At 45.4% G+C, this 19,844-nt stretch overlaps 1 protein-coding gene across 14 annotated transcripts in view; it reads left to right on the top strand.

Annotated features, from left to right (window-relative positions):
- DAB2IP (DAB2 interacting protein) overlaps positions 1-19,613 on the top strand; it is a 324,396-nt gene extending 304,783 nt beyond the window's left edge. For 13 of the 14 annotated variants that reach the window (XM_069073763.1, XM_069073765.1, XM_069073766.1 and 10 more), the window contains 4 exons: positions 2,178-2,330; positions 6,174-6,367; positions 8,851-8,938; positions 12,771-13,337. In XM_069073763.1, coding sequence (XP_068929864.1) covers positions 2,178-2,330; positions 6,174-6,367; positions 8,851-8,938; positions 12,771-12,938 — 603 coding nt within the window. In that variant the 3' untranslated portion in view covers positions 12,939-13,337. Of the gene's footprint in view, positions 1-2,177; positions 2,331-6,173; positions 6,368-8,850; positions 8,939-12,770; positions 13,338-16,134 lie in introns of those variants that run through there. The other variant, XM_069073764.1, reaches the window with a different exon arrangement.
- The last annotated feature ends 231 nt before the right edge of the window (positions 19,614-19,844 follow it).

The following is a 19,844-nucleotide window of genomic DNA, read 5'->3' as shown; positions in this document are numbered from 1 at the left end:
GGACCTGGGAGCCAGCCCAGCTCTAGGAGCCAGCACACCCTAGTGACTCAGAAGCTTCCCAGTCTTATTCCCGAGGTCAGATCCGTAAGGGAACCTCCACTGTACTACTTGGGGGGTGGGGGGGTGTTCTGGAGCTGGGTTTGAAGACACAGTTCATCTTCTAACCTCACTGCTGGTACAGGAAGAGTGGTTATCCTGCTTTTTTTTTATTCCTTCTCATCATTTCACATCCACATCCTCAAGTCTGCCTTGAATTTCCATACCTAGAACCATCATCCCATGCTCCAGCTAGCGCCCAGTCAGACCTCATGTCACCAGCAGGGAGAGGGCTACAGGCTTATATATAGTCTCTTTGGGAATGTTGAGATGGTCAGGGAGTGTCTCTCACTGGTCACATCTGGGCATCCTTGGTTTGCTCTCATAGGCCTTTCAACTTGGGGAAAAATTTTTAACTTAAAGAGTATTCCTTGTCCTAAAACAGTACCTACCTCTTGGTCCTTGGGGCTTCAACCCCTCCATCAAGAGCTGTGACAGTCCCCCAAGAAGCCAGTGGGAAAGGATAAGCTGGGCTTAGGGTTCCAGGATAGAGGTCCTATGAATAGCATAGATATTGAATAACGATAATGACTCACATTTCTCAGGTGCTTTATAGAGCACTTTCTTTGCTACAGTCTTGTGAGAGAGAGAGGTAGTACAAATATCCCCGTTTTGCAGCTTAGAAAAATGAGGCTCAATGAGGTAATTTTACCAGGGTCACACAGCAGTATCAGAGCCAGTATTCAAGCCCAGGTGTCTTTTGACTCCAAGGTTGGAACTCTGCCCCATAGACCAAACTGTTCCTGTGCAGAGAGGCTTAGCTAAAAGTCCTAAGTCTTATCAACTACATGGACAGGGTGTTACCACATTGCCCTTAAGCTAGGAAGTTTGATAATCCTGCTGTCCTACCATGGCAGTCCTGAGACCTTGAATGACAAGAGCCCTAACCAAAAAGCCAAGACCACACGGTTCAGTAGAAAGAGACTTGTGTGAGGAGTCAAGATCAGAGGTTTGAGTCCTGGCACTGCAACTGACTTGCTGTGACCTTCTCTGGGCCTCAGTAGCCTTTCTGTAAAGTGAGTTAGACTAGATGACTCTCTGACTCTAATACTCAAGGACTCTATAGACCTGGTCCTTCTGGACCTTGTGATGGCCTTACATTCCCCACTTGGAGATCACCATTCCACTTTGTCTTAGGCACAGTTCTCTAGGCTGCCTTGTACACCAGTTAGATCCATGTGCATACAAAGTTGCGTATATAAGCCCTGTTGGGCCAGTTGGCATCACACTTCACCCCAGGCTTGCAGAACCCTCTCTCACAGTGGCCATGGGGCAGGAGAGCAGGGGAGGTTCAGTACAAACCACTCCCACCACTACGGACCGTTGTCCCAGAGGGATGGTGTGGGGCAGCTGGCTGCAGGAGCGGCACCTTCCACTCCGGAAAGATGAAGCATTCCAGTGTTTAACCTTTGTCAGAAGAAAACACTCAATTCTTCTCCTTCCTTCCTCTTCTCATTTCTTCCCTTCTATCTTTTGTTCTCTTTGCCACTTCCTTATTCTATTCACTCAATCTTTGTATCACTTACTGTGTTCCTATCTTTCTCTTCATTCTTCTCTTTATATGTATTTCTTTCTTCCAGTCTTTTAATTCCTCTGTGCTTCTATCTCAGCCCTTCTCTCTCTTCCCTTGTCTTTGTGTGTCTGAGTCCTTTCCTTTCTTTCTCTGTCCACCTCTCTCTGACCTTCTCTTTCAATTTCAGTTCCTCTTGGTTTATCTTTCCTTGACCCTTATTCTTCTCTTTGTCCTTCCCTCATACCCTCTTTTTGTCCCTTTGTGTTTGTCTTAGTCCCCCCTCTTCCTCTTCTTGTTCTTTTTCCTCCTCTTCTTCTTCTTCCCCTAATATTCTTTCTCACTCTTGAAATCTCTTAAGTCTCTCAGTCCTATTCTCTTTGTTTATCTTTCTGTGCCCCTCCCCCCCCTTCTTCCTCAATTTCTTCTTCTCTCAGCTCTTTTCTACCTTGGTCCCTCCATCCTATCCCCTTACCTTAACCCCAGCCCTCCTCACCCCACCCCTCAGGTCCCATGCCACTCTTGTTCTTGCCATTTATTTCTCTGGTTCTGGCTATATGTCTCATTGTAGGCCCCTTCACCTGTGAACCCCAATGCACTGGACCGCACAGCCGCTTGGCTATTGAATATGAACATGCAGTTTTTAGAAGATGAGAGCTTTGACCCAGACCCCAAACACAGGGATAAGCTAAGGAGTAAGGAGGAACTCAGCCAAGCTGAAAAGGTAACCTGAGACTGGTCCCTGGCATTTCCATGACTGGGAGCTAAGCCCTGCAGAGCTCAGGGTCCTGGAGTATGGTGACCCTGCCATACTGGGGTGGGGGAGGATGGGCTGGAAAGTGGGAGTGGGTACAGTGCAGTTGGATGACCCAGGGAGCAGTACTATTCAGGCATGTCCTGGCCTGGGGCTGACCCCATCCGTCTTTGCTTTATCTCTTTGGTGATTTACAAGGATTATTACCATCATACACCTGTGGAGGTCACAGGATCTGGTAAAAGGGAGCCCTGGGAATGGAGTCCTGCATTCCAAACCTAGTGCCTTGTGAACTTCCTTTATCTGAGGGACTCTCTAAAGTCCCTCTCAGTGCTGTGGTCTTGTGGCCCCCGGGCCTTTAGCCTTTGTCTTCCCACTCTATAGGACATGCTTTGTCTGGGGCAACCCCTCTCACATCCCCAGGGCTGAAGACAGCCTTGGTTCTGGCCCTCTAGTTAGGATGCTGCAGGGCCTGAGGTTCTGAGTCCACCAAAGGCAGGTGAATGGGAAATGTTCAGTGTTGTGCTGAATTAATATGGGGGAGGGGTTCTCCAACAGTGTTTTTGGAAATGAAGAATTTCCCCCCTCCCTACAAGCCCCCCCTTAATCAAATCCTTCCTCCTCCCCCAATTGCTGTCCTAAGAGCTATGTTGAACCATGTTGGTATTACACCCCAGGCCTTCTAAATGGTTAGGATACAGGAGACACTTGTGGAATCTTCTGGGAAAGAACATGGGGTGGTAGACAGAACAGCGAGCTTGGGAGTCAGCAGAATAAGCTTTAGAGCCTGACTCTGCTCTTTCCAAGCCATAGGCACTGGATTGGGGGTAAGAGGGCTCTGGGTTCCACTTCTACCCCTGCTGCCTCAGTGATCGTGGTCAGGCCTCATCAGGAAAATAAAAAGATTGAACTAGATCATCTCCAAGGTTCCTTCCAGCTCAAAATCTTCGGCTCATTTAATTTCCCTGAGCCTTGGTTTCCCCATATGTAACATGGGAGGCTTCAGTGTAGTTGTCCTTCAGTTGTATCTGACTCTCTGTGACCCCACTTGGGGTTTTCTTGGTGATGCTATTGGAGTGGTTTACCATCTTCTCTGGCTCATTTTGTAGATCAGGAGTCAAGTGACTTGTCCAGGGTCACACAGCTACTAAGTGTCTTAGGCCAGATTTGAACTGAGTAATATCAGTGTTTCTGACCCTAGGCCTGGCACTCTATCCACTGCACCACCTGGCTGCCCAGAATATTTCTGAGAATGCTTTTAGCTCTAACACCCTGTCATTTTGTGGTAGTTGTGGGTAACCAGATGTTTAGGGTCAGAGGACAGACTGAAAGGCCCTGTTGGGCTCTGAGGATTTTCAGTTCTTTCTCCTCTTGATTAAGTGCTGCAGACATCCTGGCCTCCACTGCTTGTCTCTGCTAGGCAGGACTGGGGTTCGTTAGAGGAGCCCAACTTCCGTCTGGGGTCAGGAGTGGCCTCTGTGGTGTAGTGGTTCTCTAGCTCTGGTGCTGATGGGGTTTACCCTGTGATCAGAGTTCCATCTTGAGGAGTAGACAGGAAGAAGGAGTCCAGCTTTTAGGGAGACTCAAGTTTGATAGTTTGGTTCTTCATCAGCCTCCTTTCACCCCAGCTCTTTATTCCCATAATGTATTCCATTACCTTCTCATCACATCAGCCACTGGCATCAGTAGTTAACATTAGCATTCCCCCATTATTTTATGATTGTGTTAGTGGAGAAAGAGGCAAATGATTTGGGATCAGAAGACCTGGGCTCAAGTCCTGCTTCTTCTGTTTGCTCCTGGCACCATCTTGGGCAAGTCACTTAATTTTGGACATCATGTTCCTCATCTGTAAGAGGGAGTTGGATTAACTGAGTTCCTAATGTCTCTTTCAGTTCTGGACCCTAAGAGGAGGAATCCCTACCCCCTGAATTCCCCTTCTAGAGGCATACTCTCCCATCCATGTCTGGGAGGGGACTTTACCTCACCTGTGATTAATTGAATGCATCTCCCTGGTCTGAAGGTAGTCTTTTCCTCCATCTCATCTTGTGCAGTCCCAAAGAGCGTACACTCTTCCAAGTATGCTTTCATGTCTTATAGACACAAGAGTGCTAGCAACCAGCTGACAAAACTTTCTTTGCCAGTCCCCAGGCATGGAGGCTTGAGATCTAGTGTGGTGCAGTGGAAAGGAGACCTGGGTTCAAATCCTTTTTCTGTCACTAACTGTGTGACTTTGGGATTGTCACAATTAGGCTGATCAGAAGTCTCTTTCTAGATCTTAATCCTGTGACCCTAAAAGAGAATGATTCCTTCTTCATCTCTGTATAGTTTCCACAGGACTCTGCCCAAACTGGTGGAAATCTCATTGTGGCCCAATATTTCCATTCCCAGAACGATGATAATAATGGTTATCACAGTTCTGTCTATACCATAGTCAGGGCATTCCTGAACCAAGATAACCTTTTATCCTGGTCCTTGAGAGGCCCCTCAGCAGACTAACTTGTGTCATCCATCATCTCACGTCCTATTCCCTTTTATCAGCCAGCCTTCCTCTGAGGCTTCTGCCTCCTTGAGGATTGTTGAGCTCTTGGGGGTCCCATTTTGCTGGAGAGGCTGTAAGGCCCTAAAGTCTTAATGTCTATGTCACAGACCCCTTTGACAATGTGGTGATACCTATGGAACCCTTCTAAGAATGAAGTTTCTAAAGGCATAAAATAAAAATACATGACTGTTACAAAAAAAAAAATATATTTCAAATTTTATTGAAATACAGTTATCAGAATATTTAAAAAGCAAATTCATAGAGGCCACTAAGGAAAAACAATACACCTGAAAGGGATTGTCAGTCATATCCTGTTTTTGGTTTCTCTGTGAATTCCTGATTATATCTCTTCTACCCTTATCCCGCCCCTTGTATTTCTAATGACGGAATGATATATATACACAGTGAAAAATCCTTCTTGCCCCAATCCCATAGTGGGAAGGCTGGTGCCAGAAGGATGATTTAATGTGGTACTTAGCTGCTCCCGTGTCCCTGTACCTTGGGGATTCCACTGGGGATGGGGACAGGAGGGGCTCGAGGGATCTCCTGGTCCTCCTTGCTGGGTGATACTGGTCATTTGATCCATTCCATCTCTGCTGCCTTACTCTGGTCTGCTTCAGGTGCTGCCTCTCCTGCTTGATTCATGCCCAGCGGACCATTGCTTCTTCTCTCCTTTCTCAGCCTGATTTTTTTTTTTTTTTTTGCTATTGGTTTTTCTTTTTTCTTTCTTTTTTTTTCTTTCCTTTCTCAAAGTCAGATCCTCGTGGGCTCAACCGCTACTCTAAATCACCCAGACTTGGTCTGCCTAGTGATTCGGTGCTCTTGCCTGTCTACACTTTAGCCCCTTTTCTGTCTCTGCCAGCCTCCCCACAGTTGGATGGATCATCTCCTTCATCATCATGATGAATGCCCCTCTCTGCCTGACAATGTCCCTCCCCTCAACCCCAACACATACACACCCACACATACCCATCCATAAGTGGGAATCAAGGAGCTGTACATCTCAGGCTAATCCTAACCATCCCCTGTCACCCAAGGGTGTTCTCTCCTCAGACAGAGCCTTTTGCCATTGGGTTAGGCTGGAGTCTCACGTAGTCTGGCAGAGGAATAGACAGGAGCCCAGGCCTAACAATTCACTTGGATTCATGGGGGGAACCCATGTTCCAGGTATCAGTGAGACCCCAAGCAGGAAGCTAACAACCAATCCGCTCTGTGTTTATTTTGCGTGTACGTGATTGTGCATGCGTGTCCCTGCTTGCGGGCTGTCCCAGCAGGACATTGTAGTGCTACAGGACAAGCTTCGTATCTCAGCCAAGAAGCTAGAAGAGTATGAGAGCAGGTTCAAGTGCCAAGAGGAGACGACCCAGAAGCTGATGTTGGAGTACCAGGCTCGGCTGGAGGAAGGGGAGGAGAGGTTACGGAGGCAGCAAGAGGATAAGGAGATTCAGATGAAGGGGATCATCAGCAGGTGAGTTGGGCAAAGCCCTTTCCCATGTCTGTATCACTGAACTTCCCCCATTCCCATACTTTGTCTCTGTCTTTCTTTGAGTGCAGAAAAATGTGACAATGTAGTCCAAAGGATAGAAAAAATCTGGTGCTAGGTCCAGCTCTACCACTTTTATTTACCATGTGACCTTGGGCAAGTCATTTGATCCCGATTTCTTTGCCTGTAAAATGAGATTGCTAATGCTTATACTGCCCTTTTCTCAGAATGGTCGTGAAGGTCAGTTAAAACATTACTTATCAAAACACCTACCTTTTGAGGGTCAAATGTGATAAGAGCTGTGAAAGGGCTTTGTAACTTGGAAGGGCCCTAGAAATGGGAGCTTATTATATAACACAGGACTGAGAAGCAAGAATCCTCTGTCCTTGGTCTGGCTCTCCCTATGTCATTACCTGTATGACCTTAAGCAGGTAACTTCTGGAGCCTCCCTTTCCCTTTCTGTAAAATGTGGATAATGGTCCCTTCTCTGTCTCCCCTACCAGGGTGTTGTGAGGATCAAATTAGATATTAGATGGCAAAGCATTGGGGAAATATTAAGAAAGGAAAACATAAGTGATAGTATTACTAACTGTTAGGAATTTTGGTTAAAGAGTTGGACAAACCTTTGTCCTGATCTTTCTCTCTTTCTCTGCCTTTCAAAGTCACCAATTTATGGAGTAGCCCTAAAGCCCAAGACTCAGTGTAGATGGCTAGCTGAGCTGACCAATAAGAAGGTACTCTAGCAACCCAGACAAGAGCTCACGAGAAGGAAGAGACAGGAGAGGGGATTCATTTGAGGTTTCTGATGTTCTCCTTAAAGCCTTGTCATTTTGGAATCCAAAGGAGGGCAGGGGAAAGAACTCTGGATGAGGAAGAAGACCTGAATTTGAGTCCCAGCTTTGCTGCCTTCAGCCCTTTGTGTAGCTTGAGAAAGTCATCTTCTTCTCACTGAACCTCAGTTTCCTTCTTTGTAAAAAGAGGGATTGGACTTCATGAGTTCTGAGTCTTGCAGCCCTAACAATCTGTGACTATTGGAAATAGAATACAGATTGGTAGACTAGATCATGGCAACCATCTGATGACCTCTGGAAGGCTCTGGTGGTGTGTAACAGAGTGCTGCAAAGATTGACCCCGGAGGAAGACTCGGTATTGGAGCTCTAGGAAAGCTCTAGGGTCTCCAGGCTTCTCTGCAGCTCATTCACAAGGAGGAGGACATGTTATGGCTGTGGGATTGGTGAATGTGGGCCACTCTGTATGAAAGTCTGGTTGTTGGCTATTGGGGTGAGACCTCTCTCATAGTCTCGTTATTGTGGCATAGTGCAAAGAGCACTGGACTGAGAGTCAGGAGAACTGGCCCAAGGCCCATTGCTACCACTTCCTAGATGTGTGACCTTAGGCAAGTCACTAGCCCTCTGTGAGCTTAAGTTTCCTCTACTGTAAAATGAAAGAATTGGACTAGATGATGCCTTCTATCTCCAAAAATTGTGGGGGGGGATCACTTTCTTGGTTTTAGCAGGCAAGATTGCAGAAAACTTTTATTTAAAAATAACAACAAACAAAAAGCAGTTGGCCAAGATAGAGGACAGCACTTCTTTAGGAAGTGACTCTCACTTCTTAAAGGATCAAAATATCTTATATACAAACAAAAAACTACTATGTGTGAAAGAACTTGGGAGATCTATTATGTCCCGACTTTTTTTTCTCCACTGTCTAAGTTGAAATAGCTAGTCATAAAACACATACATTTATTTAGGCAAAAGCATGTGATTAAGGAATACCTAGGGGTTGTTTATATTATGCTGGCTTCATCAGTTGGAAAATATCTTCCTGGACCCAGGAGGGTAAAGCTTGAGGCTACAAAATGGAAGGGGGACTAGAATACCTGCCTCCTTACTTCAAACCTCATGAAAAGGACAGTTTTCAAAATGGAAGTATTAAAGCAAAGTTGGCTTCTACGCATTCTCTATTCTAAGATCTACTTCCTAACTTTTCTGTATTCTGTAGTCCCTTCCATTTGTGATATTCTGTTCTAAAGGGCCCTCGCAGCTGTGACATTCTCTGTTCTAAGGGCCCTCGCAGCTGTGACATTCTCTGTTCTAAGGGCCCTCGCAGCTGTGACATTCTCTGTTCTAAGGGCCCTCCCAGCTGTGACATTCTCTATTCTCATGGCATTTCCAACTATGACATTATGACATTCTAAAGGCCTTTCCAGCTGTGTGACATTCTGTGTTCCAAGTACCCTTTCAACTCTATTATATGGTCTGTGGACACCTGAAGTTCTGACAGTGTATAATGCTGTTATGTCTCAGCCTTGCTCAGGAGCCAAAGGCCTGCCCTCATTCACAAAGTGGTCAGGCTTGATTTTCACTGGAGCTCTCCTCTCTAGAGGAAACCATTGTACTCTGGTGCATGGTCAGTGACAGAAATATCTCCCAGTCATGGGTGTCACTCCTGTTTTCTTTCTCCAGGTTGATGTCAGTGGAGGAGGAATTAAAGAAGGACCACGCAGAGATGCAGGCAGCGGTGGACTCCAAGCAGAAGATTATTGATGCCCAGGTTGGGAGCTGTTTTCCCTATTAGTACCTCTCCTTTGTTACTTCTCACAGATGGAAGGGGACAATTCCATTTGTTTATATGAATAAGCTCCTGCTAGGCCTTGTCCTGTTACCACCCACACATGTTTGGGAACAGGGCTAGCTGTTTACAAGTGGGGAGGTGATAACACTTATTCTCACTTAGGAAGGGCAGTGTGAAAGTCCTCAGAAGGGAAGCTTTCCCCCCACATGCTTACTTTGACTGCAGAAACAAGAACAAGGTAGCTGGTAGGGGGTGGCTGGGGTGGAATGGAGATTCTTGCTCAAAGTAGGATCAGAAAATGTCATGAAGATTTAGCTCTGGAATTATGATGCTCCAACACCTAGGTGAGAATAAGGAAAAGATTTGCCCACCTGCCATTAGCATGGGATGGCCATTCAGAGTACTGAAGAATCTAGCCCTGTCCACTGTCCCTTAGTCCTTAGAGGGAGAAAAGTCCTGAATATTACAATAAAAACAGAGAAGATAGAACTCCTTTGTCTTAAAAAAGCAGAGGGCACACCTCATGATTTTCAAGCGAAGCTAACAGGAAAGCTGATCCAGCCTGAGATGTCTCTCTACCAACTCCCAGAATGAACTTGAAATTTTCACGCAAGGAGGCAAATACAGTCTCTCATAGGTATCATCATGATTTGTTAGAACAGGCCTTGTGACTAGAATTCAGTAACATACTCTCTTTTAAAAGCCTAGATCTAATAGGAAGGATAGAACATAGCATTCGAGATGGCACAGGAAAATTGAGAAGAAAAAACAACAAAACAAAAACAAACCCTGGTTCTACAGTCAAAAGCCTTATTAGCATGTAGAACCTACCAGAGAACCAGCTTCTGACCTTGGGAAAAATCACTTCATCTTTGTGGTACTTGGTTTCCTCATCTAAAATGGGAAAAATTAGATTTGTACTGTGTACCTGATGGGGTGCTATGAAGAAAGTATTTTATAAAGGACAATATAAATGTGAGTACAATCATTAAGGTGTGTTGTTCCTGTTTTAGAAAGAGAGAGAGGGAGGTAGAATTTTCAAACTATAGATTGGTGAATTTGATTTTGATTCTTGACAGCATTATAGATTGCATTACTCACACATGGTTTCCCAATACTTAGTCATGGGAAGGGTAATCATTAGGAGCCAGCATGGGTTTATCAAGAATAAGTCAGGTCATAGTAATCTCATTTCCTTTTTTAACTGGTGACTAGATTGCTATTATCAGGGGAACATGGTTGGGGGGGAGGGGCATTAGGAAGGAATATATATAGAGAGAGAAGGACTGGGTAGCAGGTGAATTCAGAAGTATTTGAATGACTAGATCCAGAGAGTGATGATAAATGGATGGATAATTATCAATCCACAGGGAAGTCTCTAGGGCAGTGTCCCAGGGCTCTGTCTGTGAGACCCTTCTCTTCAACATTGTTTTATCAGTGAATTGAATGAAAGCATTGATGATATTTCTTAGTGGCAGGTTTTAGATTGATAGGAAGTAAAAAAATTCTTAAAGTTAGAGGGCTTAGACCCCAGTTATGTAAGGAAATAAGAATGAATGTGTCTTTCTTGGCTCAGGCATTCTATCCCAGGGTGGTGGGGAAGGGGACTTGGGTTATTTCAGAGCCACCACTGGAGGCATTTCAGAAGTTCTGAGGGATTGGGAGCCTAAAGATGAGCAATTGTTAAGCCTTGTGTTGATTCACAGATACTAGAGAGAATATTCAACATGGTTTGCTACCATTTGCTAGAAAGGAATACAGAGACCATTTGGAGCCCATTTGGATTCACTAAGAACAAATCGTGCCAGGCTAGATCCTTAATCACCTTTTTGCTAGGGTACTAGATCAGGGGAATGCCATGGATGCTTTGATTTCAGGAAAACATTGTGAGGTAGAACAATCAACTAACAAGCATTTATTAAATACATACTGTGTGATAGCCACTGTGCTAGGTACTAGAGCTAGAGATAAAATGAATGAACTAACTAATAATCCCCCAACCTGTAATCCCCGAAAGGGAGAAAGCAGGCAAAGAAATCAAGACTTACTCCAACCCACTCCAGTGGGTCCTATACTCAAGGAGCTTCTAATGGAGAAGACATCTATCACTTTATACAGAATAAATTAAATAAACACCAAATAGTTTGGGAAGAAGGGCCCTAGTACTTGGAGGCATCAGGAAAGATGGCACCCGAGTTGAATCACAAAAGAAGAGAGGGATTCAGTGGCACAGAAGTAAGAAGGGAGGGCACTCCAGGCATATGGGATGGCCAATGCAAAGACATTAAGAAGGGAGATGGAATATCATATAGGAGGAACAGAAAAGGCCATTTTGACTAGGTTGCAGAGTGCACACACAGAAGGGAGCTTAATGGCCACCAGTGAAGTTAGAAGGAAAGGTTGTAGGTATAACAAGAAGGTTGTAAAGACCTTTCAAAGTTAAACAGAGGTGTTTATTTTTTTATCCTTGGGGAAAAAAAAAAGGGAGGGTAGGGCCAGGTAGATGGCACTGTGAATAGAGCACCAGCCCTGGAATCAGGAGGACCTGAGTTCAAATCTGGCCTCAGACATTTGACACTTAGTAGCTGTATGACTTTGGGCAAGTCACTTAACCCCAATTTCCTTGTGCTCTTCCTTCCAAAAAAAAGGAGCCACTGAAATTTCTTAAATTGAGGATTGATATGGATAGATTTTCACATAAGAAAAATCACTTTGGCAGCAGTGTGGAGGATAGACTGAAGTGGTAAGACAAGGCAGGTAGATCAGTTAGGAGACTTGCAATAATTCTCAGTGAGAGGTAGTGAGGGCCTTAACTAAGAGGCAGTGTGAGTAGAAAAAAAGGAGTCAGATTCAAGAATTATTGTGAAGAAAGAAATAACAACCGATTGTCTATATGGTATAAGAGAGTGTGAGAAGATAATGCTCTGGTTACAACTAGGGACACTGGGGGAATGGTGCCTTTGAAAGAAAGAGTGAAGTTGGGAAGAAAAGAGGGGTGAAGTGAAGAGGGAGGAAAAATAATGAGTTCAGTATTAAGTTGCTGATCTTGAGATGTCTTCACGATATCTAGTTTGAAATGGCCAATAGGTAATTGTGGGATGTCATTGGTGGTGCAGGAGTGACATTTAGGGAAGAAGCCAGGCTAGAAATATAGATGTGTGAAGCCATCTGCATAGAGATGATAATTAAATCCATGGGTGCTGATGAGGTCATCAAGAGAATATACAGTTAGAAGAAGACTCAGAACAGCCTTGGAGAATACTCACAGTTAAGGGGCATAATATAGATGATGAGCCATCAAAGGAGTCTGAGAAAGAAGGTCAGACAGGAGAATGCCCAAAGACCATACCCAAAGAGAATTGAGAGGCACCATAGACTAATGGAAAGAGCACTGGATTTGAATTCATAATAGCTAGGTTCAAATCCTAACTCTGCCATTAACTAGCTATGTGACCTTGGACAACTCCCTCCTCCATTGTGTGCCTTGTTTTCTCATCTATAAAGTGGGCAGAGTTGACTGTTTAGTTTTGGAGGTGTCCTATTTTGAATGCCCTATAACACTAACATTTTGTAGGTCAATGAGTGAATGAATGTATGGACTGTTTTAAAAATGAGTTATAATTCCATTTCTTTCCCCTGTGCTCCCCAACACTGGGACTTAGGTTGGAAAAATTGAACCTTCTTACAAACCTATAGGCCTGTTGAGTTAAAACGAATGTTCAGTCCATATTGGGGAACATTGGGAAGGAGCCAGTATTCCAAGGTCATCCCTCCCCAGTGACTCCTCCCTTGGCTGCTCTCTCATTCACAGGAAAAACGCATTGCCTCCCTGGATGCTGCCAATGCACGCCTTATGAGCGCCCTGACCCAGCTGAAAGAGAGGTACAGCATGCAGACCCGTAACGGCATCTCCCCCACAAACCCAACCAAATTGCAGATTACAGAGAATGGCGAATTCAGAAACAGCAGCAATTGTTAACTCACCCGGAGGGAGGAGGAGCGCTGCCGCTGCCGCCGGGCACGGGGGGAGGAGGAGACAGAAGTAAAATATAGAAATAAAAAACCCCAAGATCTCCAGCCCAATGCACCGGGGGCAGCAGGAGCAACAGCCACTTCAGAGAATGGTTCATCTCTCCCCTCCCTCCCCCCAAGACACCAGGCCGGCCGGGATAGGAGCCAGCGTGTGTGACTGATGCACTGTGGGGCAGAAGGCACTGCCTCCTCCCTCTCCTCTCCTCTCCCCTCCCCAAGAAGCTAAAGCCCATGTGTTTGGGGGAAGGTGGAAAAAAAAAAAAGACTTATATGTGGGAGTTGTATGGCCTAAGGGAGAAAAAATGTTATATTTGGAAAAAAAAATACCAGAAAACCAAACTGCAAAGTGTCACTGTTGGTGGATTTCTTTTGATGTGTAAATGTTTAAACCAATTACCCTTTTCTTCTTGAGCTGGACAAATCTCCAAATTCTCACAGGGGCTGATAATGCTTGGGTTAATTTCTAGAAATGAGAGAGAGGGCAAAGGAATCAAGTCTCAATTCAACTTCTTCTCTCCCTCCCTCCCCATCCCCCCCCTCCCATCATCAATGTTGTTATAGCACTGCCCAGGAAAGAGTGCTTTTATTTTAGCAGGTGGGGCCTAGTTATTTTAGGCAGAATAGCCCTAAAATGGAAGACAGTTCATGAGAGATAAGCCCATAAGATTGCAGAGCTGGAAGGGACCCCAGAGGCTACCTAGTCCAACCCATACCTGAACAGGAATACCCTTTACCACATCCCTAAGAAATAACCATAAATGCTCTGCTTACATGCCCCCAGTACAGGGAAATTAATGATGCCATCCATCCCATTGCTGAAGAGCTCAGATGGTTAGAAAGTTCTGGTGAGCCCAAGTCGGCCATGCTGTAGCTTTCCCTCTAGCAGTCCGTCCTAGTTCTTCCCTCTGGGGCCAGGCCAAATAAGTCTGATCCCTCTCACACATGATAGGTCTTCAGATTGTCAGATATGATAATTATGCTTTCCCACCCCAAGTTCTCTTTTCCAGGATGAAGAACTCTTAAGCCTCTCCCTTCTGCTTTCTAAAGCTTGAGGGACAGCTTGCTCTTTCCTTTGTAGATGAGTTGGTGCTTTCATAGAAGAGAACACTCAAGAAAAGCTGACCACCTAGTGAAGTTCCCCCCTCTGTGGGTCCCGCTGAGTTGAAAAGAAAGCAGCAAACAGAGTTCTTCATTTCTAGCCCTTTTCCCCATGTTTCTATCCTGTTTTCTTTCCCCTCTCCTTAAGTTGGTCTCCAAATAGAACCCACACAAGGACATTTAATGATGTCTTTGAGTCTGCTCTTAAGATGCCAGGAGCACAGATCCACAGTAGGCAAACCTGCCTCTCACTCGCCTCTGCCAATGCATGTAAAAGTGTTGAAGACCCCTTCCGGATACCCTGTGTTCCCAAACTTGATGATCCTTGGTCTCCTCGGACACTTGACCATCCTGTAAAAAGTCCAGAGGAGGGTCATGGAATGTTAAAAGTTAGAAGGGACCTTTGGTGTCATCTTGTCTGATCTCTAAATGTCTCTTCACCATCTTAATCAGGTCATCATCCAGGTTCTGCTTGAAGAGTTTTGTTGATAAGGACCTCCTGAGACAACCCATCCCTCTTTGGAGTCTTTCAAAGGTTTCCCCTTGATAGAAGTTGCCATAGTATCTATCATATGTGATGTGGAAGGGGAGGAGGGAGGTAAAGGCCCAGCCAGTGACTATTATACTTTGTCCTTATACCAGTAACGACTGGATTTTTGTTTTTGGTTTGTTTTTAATTATACCAGGAGGCTATAATGAAGGTCAGCTACTAGGGAGAACTGTGGAAGAGAGCATGTACAGGAAGCAACTGATCCCTTCTAATCAAGTGGGAAAGGGGGAATGCTCCCATACCCCCTCTAATTCCCCCAACCCAAGTTCCAGCAAACTCCAGACCCCACCCAGTGTTCTAGGCTTCCGTGATTACCTATTAGCCTTTATTTAGTCAACCTGTGAATCCACTGTGGAACATAGCCTTTAGTGAAGGCCTCTCAGGCCAAGGCCAATTTAACTGACCTATGGTAAACAGAGGTGGAAAGTTGGCTCAGACACTCTTGGCAAGGGGAACAAAGAAAGAAGATTTATTTCATCTCCTGTCCTGTTTTCCTCACATCCATTCTGATTTTTTTTCCTCTTGCTGCTGGTTAAATAGACCCCACACAAGGAAATTTAGCACTTTTTAAAAATTTTTGTTCCACTTTGTAAAGACCTGAAAGTCACAAAGAGAAAACTGCTTCCTGGAAAGGAGTACAGTAGTGTCAGAGGTCCTGGGTTAAAATCTTTGCCCTTCTGCTTGTTATCTTTTCGACCTTGGGCAAATCCCTCCCTGTCCCTGGGACTCTTCATCTATTAACTGCATAGGTTGAACTAGGTCTCTGGGGCCCTTTTTCACTCTTATTCCAGTGATGTACATTCCTGGAACAGTATCCTGGAGGCAGATGAAAAGGAAGTAGGTGGAGTAGGGAAAAGATTGCAGAATCTGGAGTTGAGAGCCACTTACTGTTTGTTTGTGCAACCGTGGGCAAGGAATTTAATGTCTCTGGCCCTTTTTTATCTCTTCCGTCAAATGAGGAGGTGGAACTAGATGAACCTGAAGGCCCCTTCTAGCTCAAAATCTGTGATTCTATGACCTGAGTTCAAATCCTAGCTCTTCCTGCCTAGGTGACATTGGGCACATTACCATTTCTCTTTCAGTTTCTTTGTCTAAAAAACGAGAAGATCGAATCCGTTGATCTCTGAGATCCCTTATGATACTTTGATCTCTTAAGGTTCCTTCTGCCTGTTGACCCTATCTATGAGGAAGTGCCCTTGACTCTGGAGTTTGGGTTATCCTATAAGGAAGCCCAAAAGTGGGTCTCCAAGCCCTGGGAAAGTAGTTTTTCTTTTTAATGTTCTATGTGAAGTACCATAATGCATTTCTTGGAGAGAGTCCAAGTGAATCCCAGAGTGTTCCTCTGCCCACCAGCTTTATTTAAGAGGTTCTTACAGGGAGTATGTGAGTCATGAGCTAACTGGAGAAGAGAAATAATTAATGATGTAAATAATAATCATAGTACTGGAGAGGCCCAGGAGAAGATTGGTAATTGTAATTTTTTTTCCTTTCACAGTATGCATTAGAAACAAAACCCGCTCGTTTTCTGGAATACAGGCCCTTTAAATTGAACGCACGCACTACATGGGAATTAAGAGCCCTGAAGGATGTTAAACATGATCACCCAACAGGAACAGCAGCAAGGAGCCGGCAGGCCCCCCGTGCGCACAGCCCGCTGGCCAGTCCGGACTATGCTCTTTCTCCTGCTCCCCACCCCCTCCCGGACCCGTGGGCCCACACGTCCAGGGCCAGGGCTGGCTTTTTGTTCTTGTTTTTACTTTTCTTGTGTGTTGTGGTTCAAAGTCAGGACTTTCTGGTGCTGTCCCCTTCCATCCTGTGTCAGAGAAGGTCTAGCCAGGACAGCTCTTAGGAGGCAGGTTTGGGAAGAGATCTTCTTTGGCCCATGGAATGGGGCCCAAGTGAGCAGTCATATTTAATGGGTCCACCAATGAGGGGGTGGGGATGGAGCACTGAGTCCTGCCTCTAGCCTGAGCCAAGTTGCCAGTGCCAACTCAGTGCCAGCAAGGTCCATGTTGCAGACCAAGTCTCTCCTTGTCACACCCCTGCAGAGACTGGTCCAAGAAACCAGCCAAAGAGAAGGTGAAAAACCTCAACTCTCTTGCCCCCCCCACCCCAATTTAATTTTTTCTAGGATCCCAATTATTCCAGTTAGGGCTGGCATGCTGGGTCCCTAGAAATCTCTGCTTTCCCCCCCTCCCCCAGCTGCAGATGCCTTTTGCTCAGTTGATTTCCCCATTCCTGGCATGGTCAGACCACTACCCCCCTTTCCAAAATCAAAATTCAGGTGGTGGAGCAGGGCACAGATTCAGTGTTCTCCTCACTGGCTGAATCAGCTAGCTTTGGAGAAGGGCCTGAAACCAAGACCAAGCATCCCTCAGAAAGGTCACTGAAAATCCATGCAGGGTACTCTTGACCATTAGGGGCAAAAACTACCATTTCCAAATTCCTCCAAGACTCAAATCCACCAAGAGATGAATGCCAAAGTGGTGGCTTGGGGAAGGAGCAGAGATCCTGGGGGGAATGTTTCCATGAAACCGATTTAATTCCATTTCATTGTTGGTCAGGGCCAGAGAGACTCATCCTGTGATGGATGGTAGTCAAGTTAGAAGATGAGGGGATCAGAAATAGAGCATTAGGGGTAGAGATGTGCTTCCCCATCCCCCCACCTCCTAACTCCCCAGGAGATTCTGACTTGGGAGGAGGTTGTCCAAATAGCAAGAGCCTTTGGGTGAATTACATGGGGAGAAATTCAGCCCTGTGTAGCTCAGGGGGTTGGCTGATTGAGTAGGAAATTGACTAGCATCTTTCTTCCCCGTCCTTGCCCTTTACTGTCTCTTTACTCCCTTCATCCTACAGGGGGACCTCACTTCTGCCTAAGGGTTTTCAGGCCATTGAGTTAGGCCCTGCCAGTACCTCTGAGAACCAGGTCAGACGTGGAGAACTCGGACACCCTTAGACGGGGGCTTCTGTTTTTAATTTCCTGCCCATCATAATATTTAGTTACCAATACAGGCTGGTCCTCGTACCCATATTTATAAGCACTCCATTTCTTTTTTTCCTTTTTGTTTTCAAAAAGAGAAGGTTTCTCCACACCCCCTCCTCCCCCCAGAGTTTCTGTTTCTGAAATGTGTGTCTCATAGCAATACTGGGGACCAAGTCCCCACAGCCAGGGAGAAAGTCAACAAGGGACCGAAGACCACTATAGATAACATTTGTCACCTGCTCGCTCATTCTCATGCTCTCTATGGCGAGAGCCTTATCTGGTGCAAAAACTGTAAAGTGTACAGACTGTCCACCGATTTTTATCTTAATGCAAGTCTGACAACTTTTTTTGTAAATGTTCTCTCGGTGTTTGATTGTAATGTAACTATTTCACTATCAGCTGTATATAGTGATTCGCGCCTGGTGCTGCCTTGCAGACAGGATTGGGCAGCTGCTTGTAGAATGACTTGGAATTTTATTTTTTGTTTTCTCTCATTAAGGAAAAAGAAAAAAACAGAGTTGAGGAGCAGTAGGAGGGTTGGGATTTTTTTTTTTTGAGTTGATTGGAGACAGCTGTGGTACAGTGGGAAGTGCCAGATTTAGAATCAAGAAACGAGTTTGAATCCCAGCTCTGCCCCCTTCACTAGCTGTGTGACTTTGGGAAAGTCACTTTTCTTCTCTAGGCCTCAGTTTCTTCATCTGTAAAATGAAGAGGTTGGAAGAGATGACCTCTGAGGTCCCAACACTAAATTCCTAGGATTGGTAATTTATGTGATTGGAACAAAAAGATTTTCATCCAATTACCAGAATATTGCCGAAAATAGGGCCTAGAATTTTTTTTTTAATTTGGGTCCAGGAGAGCTTAACTGGAGGAGTGGGCTCAATCCGCTCTGTGAAGAGCCATGCATTTGTCTTTTCAGGATAAGGCACCATCTGGGTGGCTGGCACATAGCACTGACAATCACAGCCACAGAGTGCATCCCCACAGGAGTGTTTCCTCAGGAGTCTTGGGTTTACCAGGCCTTCCTGGCATGGCCTAGGTGAGTCCTCTTAATCTGAAGAGCTCCTACTCATTCTCCCTCCCAGGAGATCATATGTAGAGAAACTGGTAGTATGCCAGCTTTGGGTAGGACTGGAGGAAGCCCAGCGGAACTGAATCTCACCCAGGGATATCAACCTCTTCTTCCAGACCTGTTGGATAGGATGCTGCTGCTCCCCCATGAGTCATTGATGTCCTCCACGAAGGGTCCTAGGGCCATGGCAGAGGTTAGCAAAACACCTAACCAAAAAATATCCCCAAGGAACCAAATACCTCTAGCTAGGAGGAGGGCAGGAGAGCCCAAAATTTTCTCTCCCACCCACTATGGTAGAGCTAGATAAATGGTCCCTGCCCTGCAAGAGCTGTTGGGCCCAATGGCTGCAAACACCTCCCCACTCCCCACCAGTGGTTTTTCCAGAGTTCAGATGAAGAACAGGCTATCCCTGGAGACCCTGCTATTGATAAGCCAAAAATAAAAGAAATCACTGAATTTTCCAAGGTCCTTTGAAGGGGAGAGGGGCTTAATTTTTCTGCTCAGAGTTAACTGCCTAATTTCTGTAAATGACCATCCTTTCTCCAACTTTTGAGAAGATACGGTGAAATTGTCACCCTACACACCCCAAATCCCCACAGAGCATCTCGCTGACTCCTAAGATATACCTCTTTCCCTCCCTTTGTCTATTTGCTGAAGCCCAGACTCACTCTGTTTTCTAGAGACTCTTATAAAGAAAAATGGAAACAGACTCACCTCCATTTTGTAAGTATGTGAAAAGGAAAAAAAAAGGTTAAAAAAACAAAAAAGTTAAACTGTTGCCTGGAGTTTCTCCAGTCTCGACTTTTAAACTATGTAATAATGTACAGAGAAAGGTGTTGGTGTTCAGAAATTCCATGTGGCTGTGCAATTTATGTACATTTACAATTAGAAATATTAAAGATTTATTTAGCTATTTTAAGCCAAACTCTCCAGTCCATTGGATGAACTATCTCTCCCTCTCCCTCTCTCTCTCCTTCTTTCCCTCCCTCCCTCTCTTTCTCCCTCTCTCCCTCCTCCCTCTCTCTCTCCCCCTCCCTTCATCCTTCCTCCTCTCTCCCTCCCTGTCTCCCTCCCTTCCTCTCTCCCTCCCTCCATCCATCCATCCCTCCCTCTCTCTCTCTCCTTCCCTCCCTCCATCCCTCCTCCTCTC

Source organism: Petaurus breviceps, unplaced genomic scaffold, assembly GCF_028583685.1.
Source record: "Petaurus breviceps papuanus isolate PSGF00001 unplaced genomic scaffold, PetGlider_PUasm1.0 90879, whole genome shotgun sequence".
NCBI lineage: Eukaryota > Metazoa > Chordata > Mammalia > Diprotodontia > Petauridae > Petaurus > Petaurus breviceps.
Note: the sequence above shows the minus strand (reverse complement) of the source record. Positions and strands in the feature narration are given on the sequence as shown.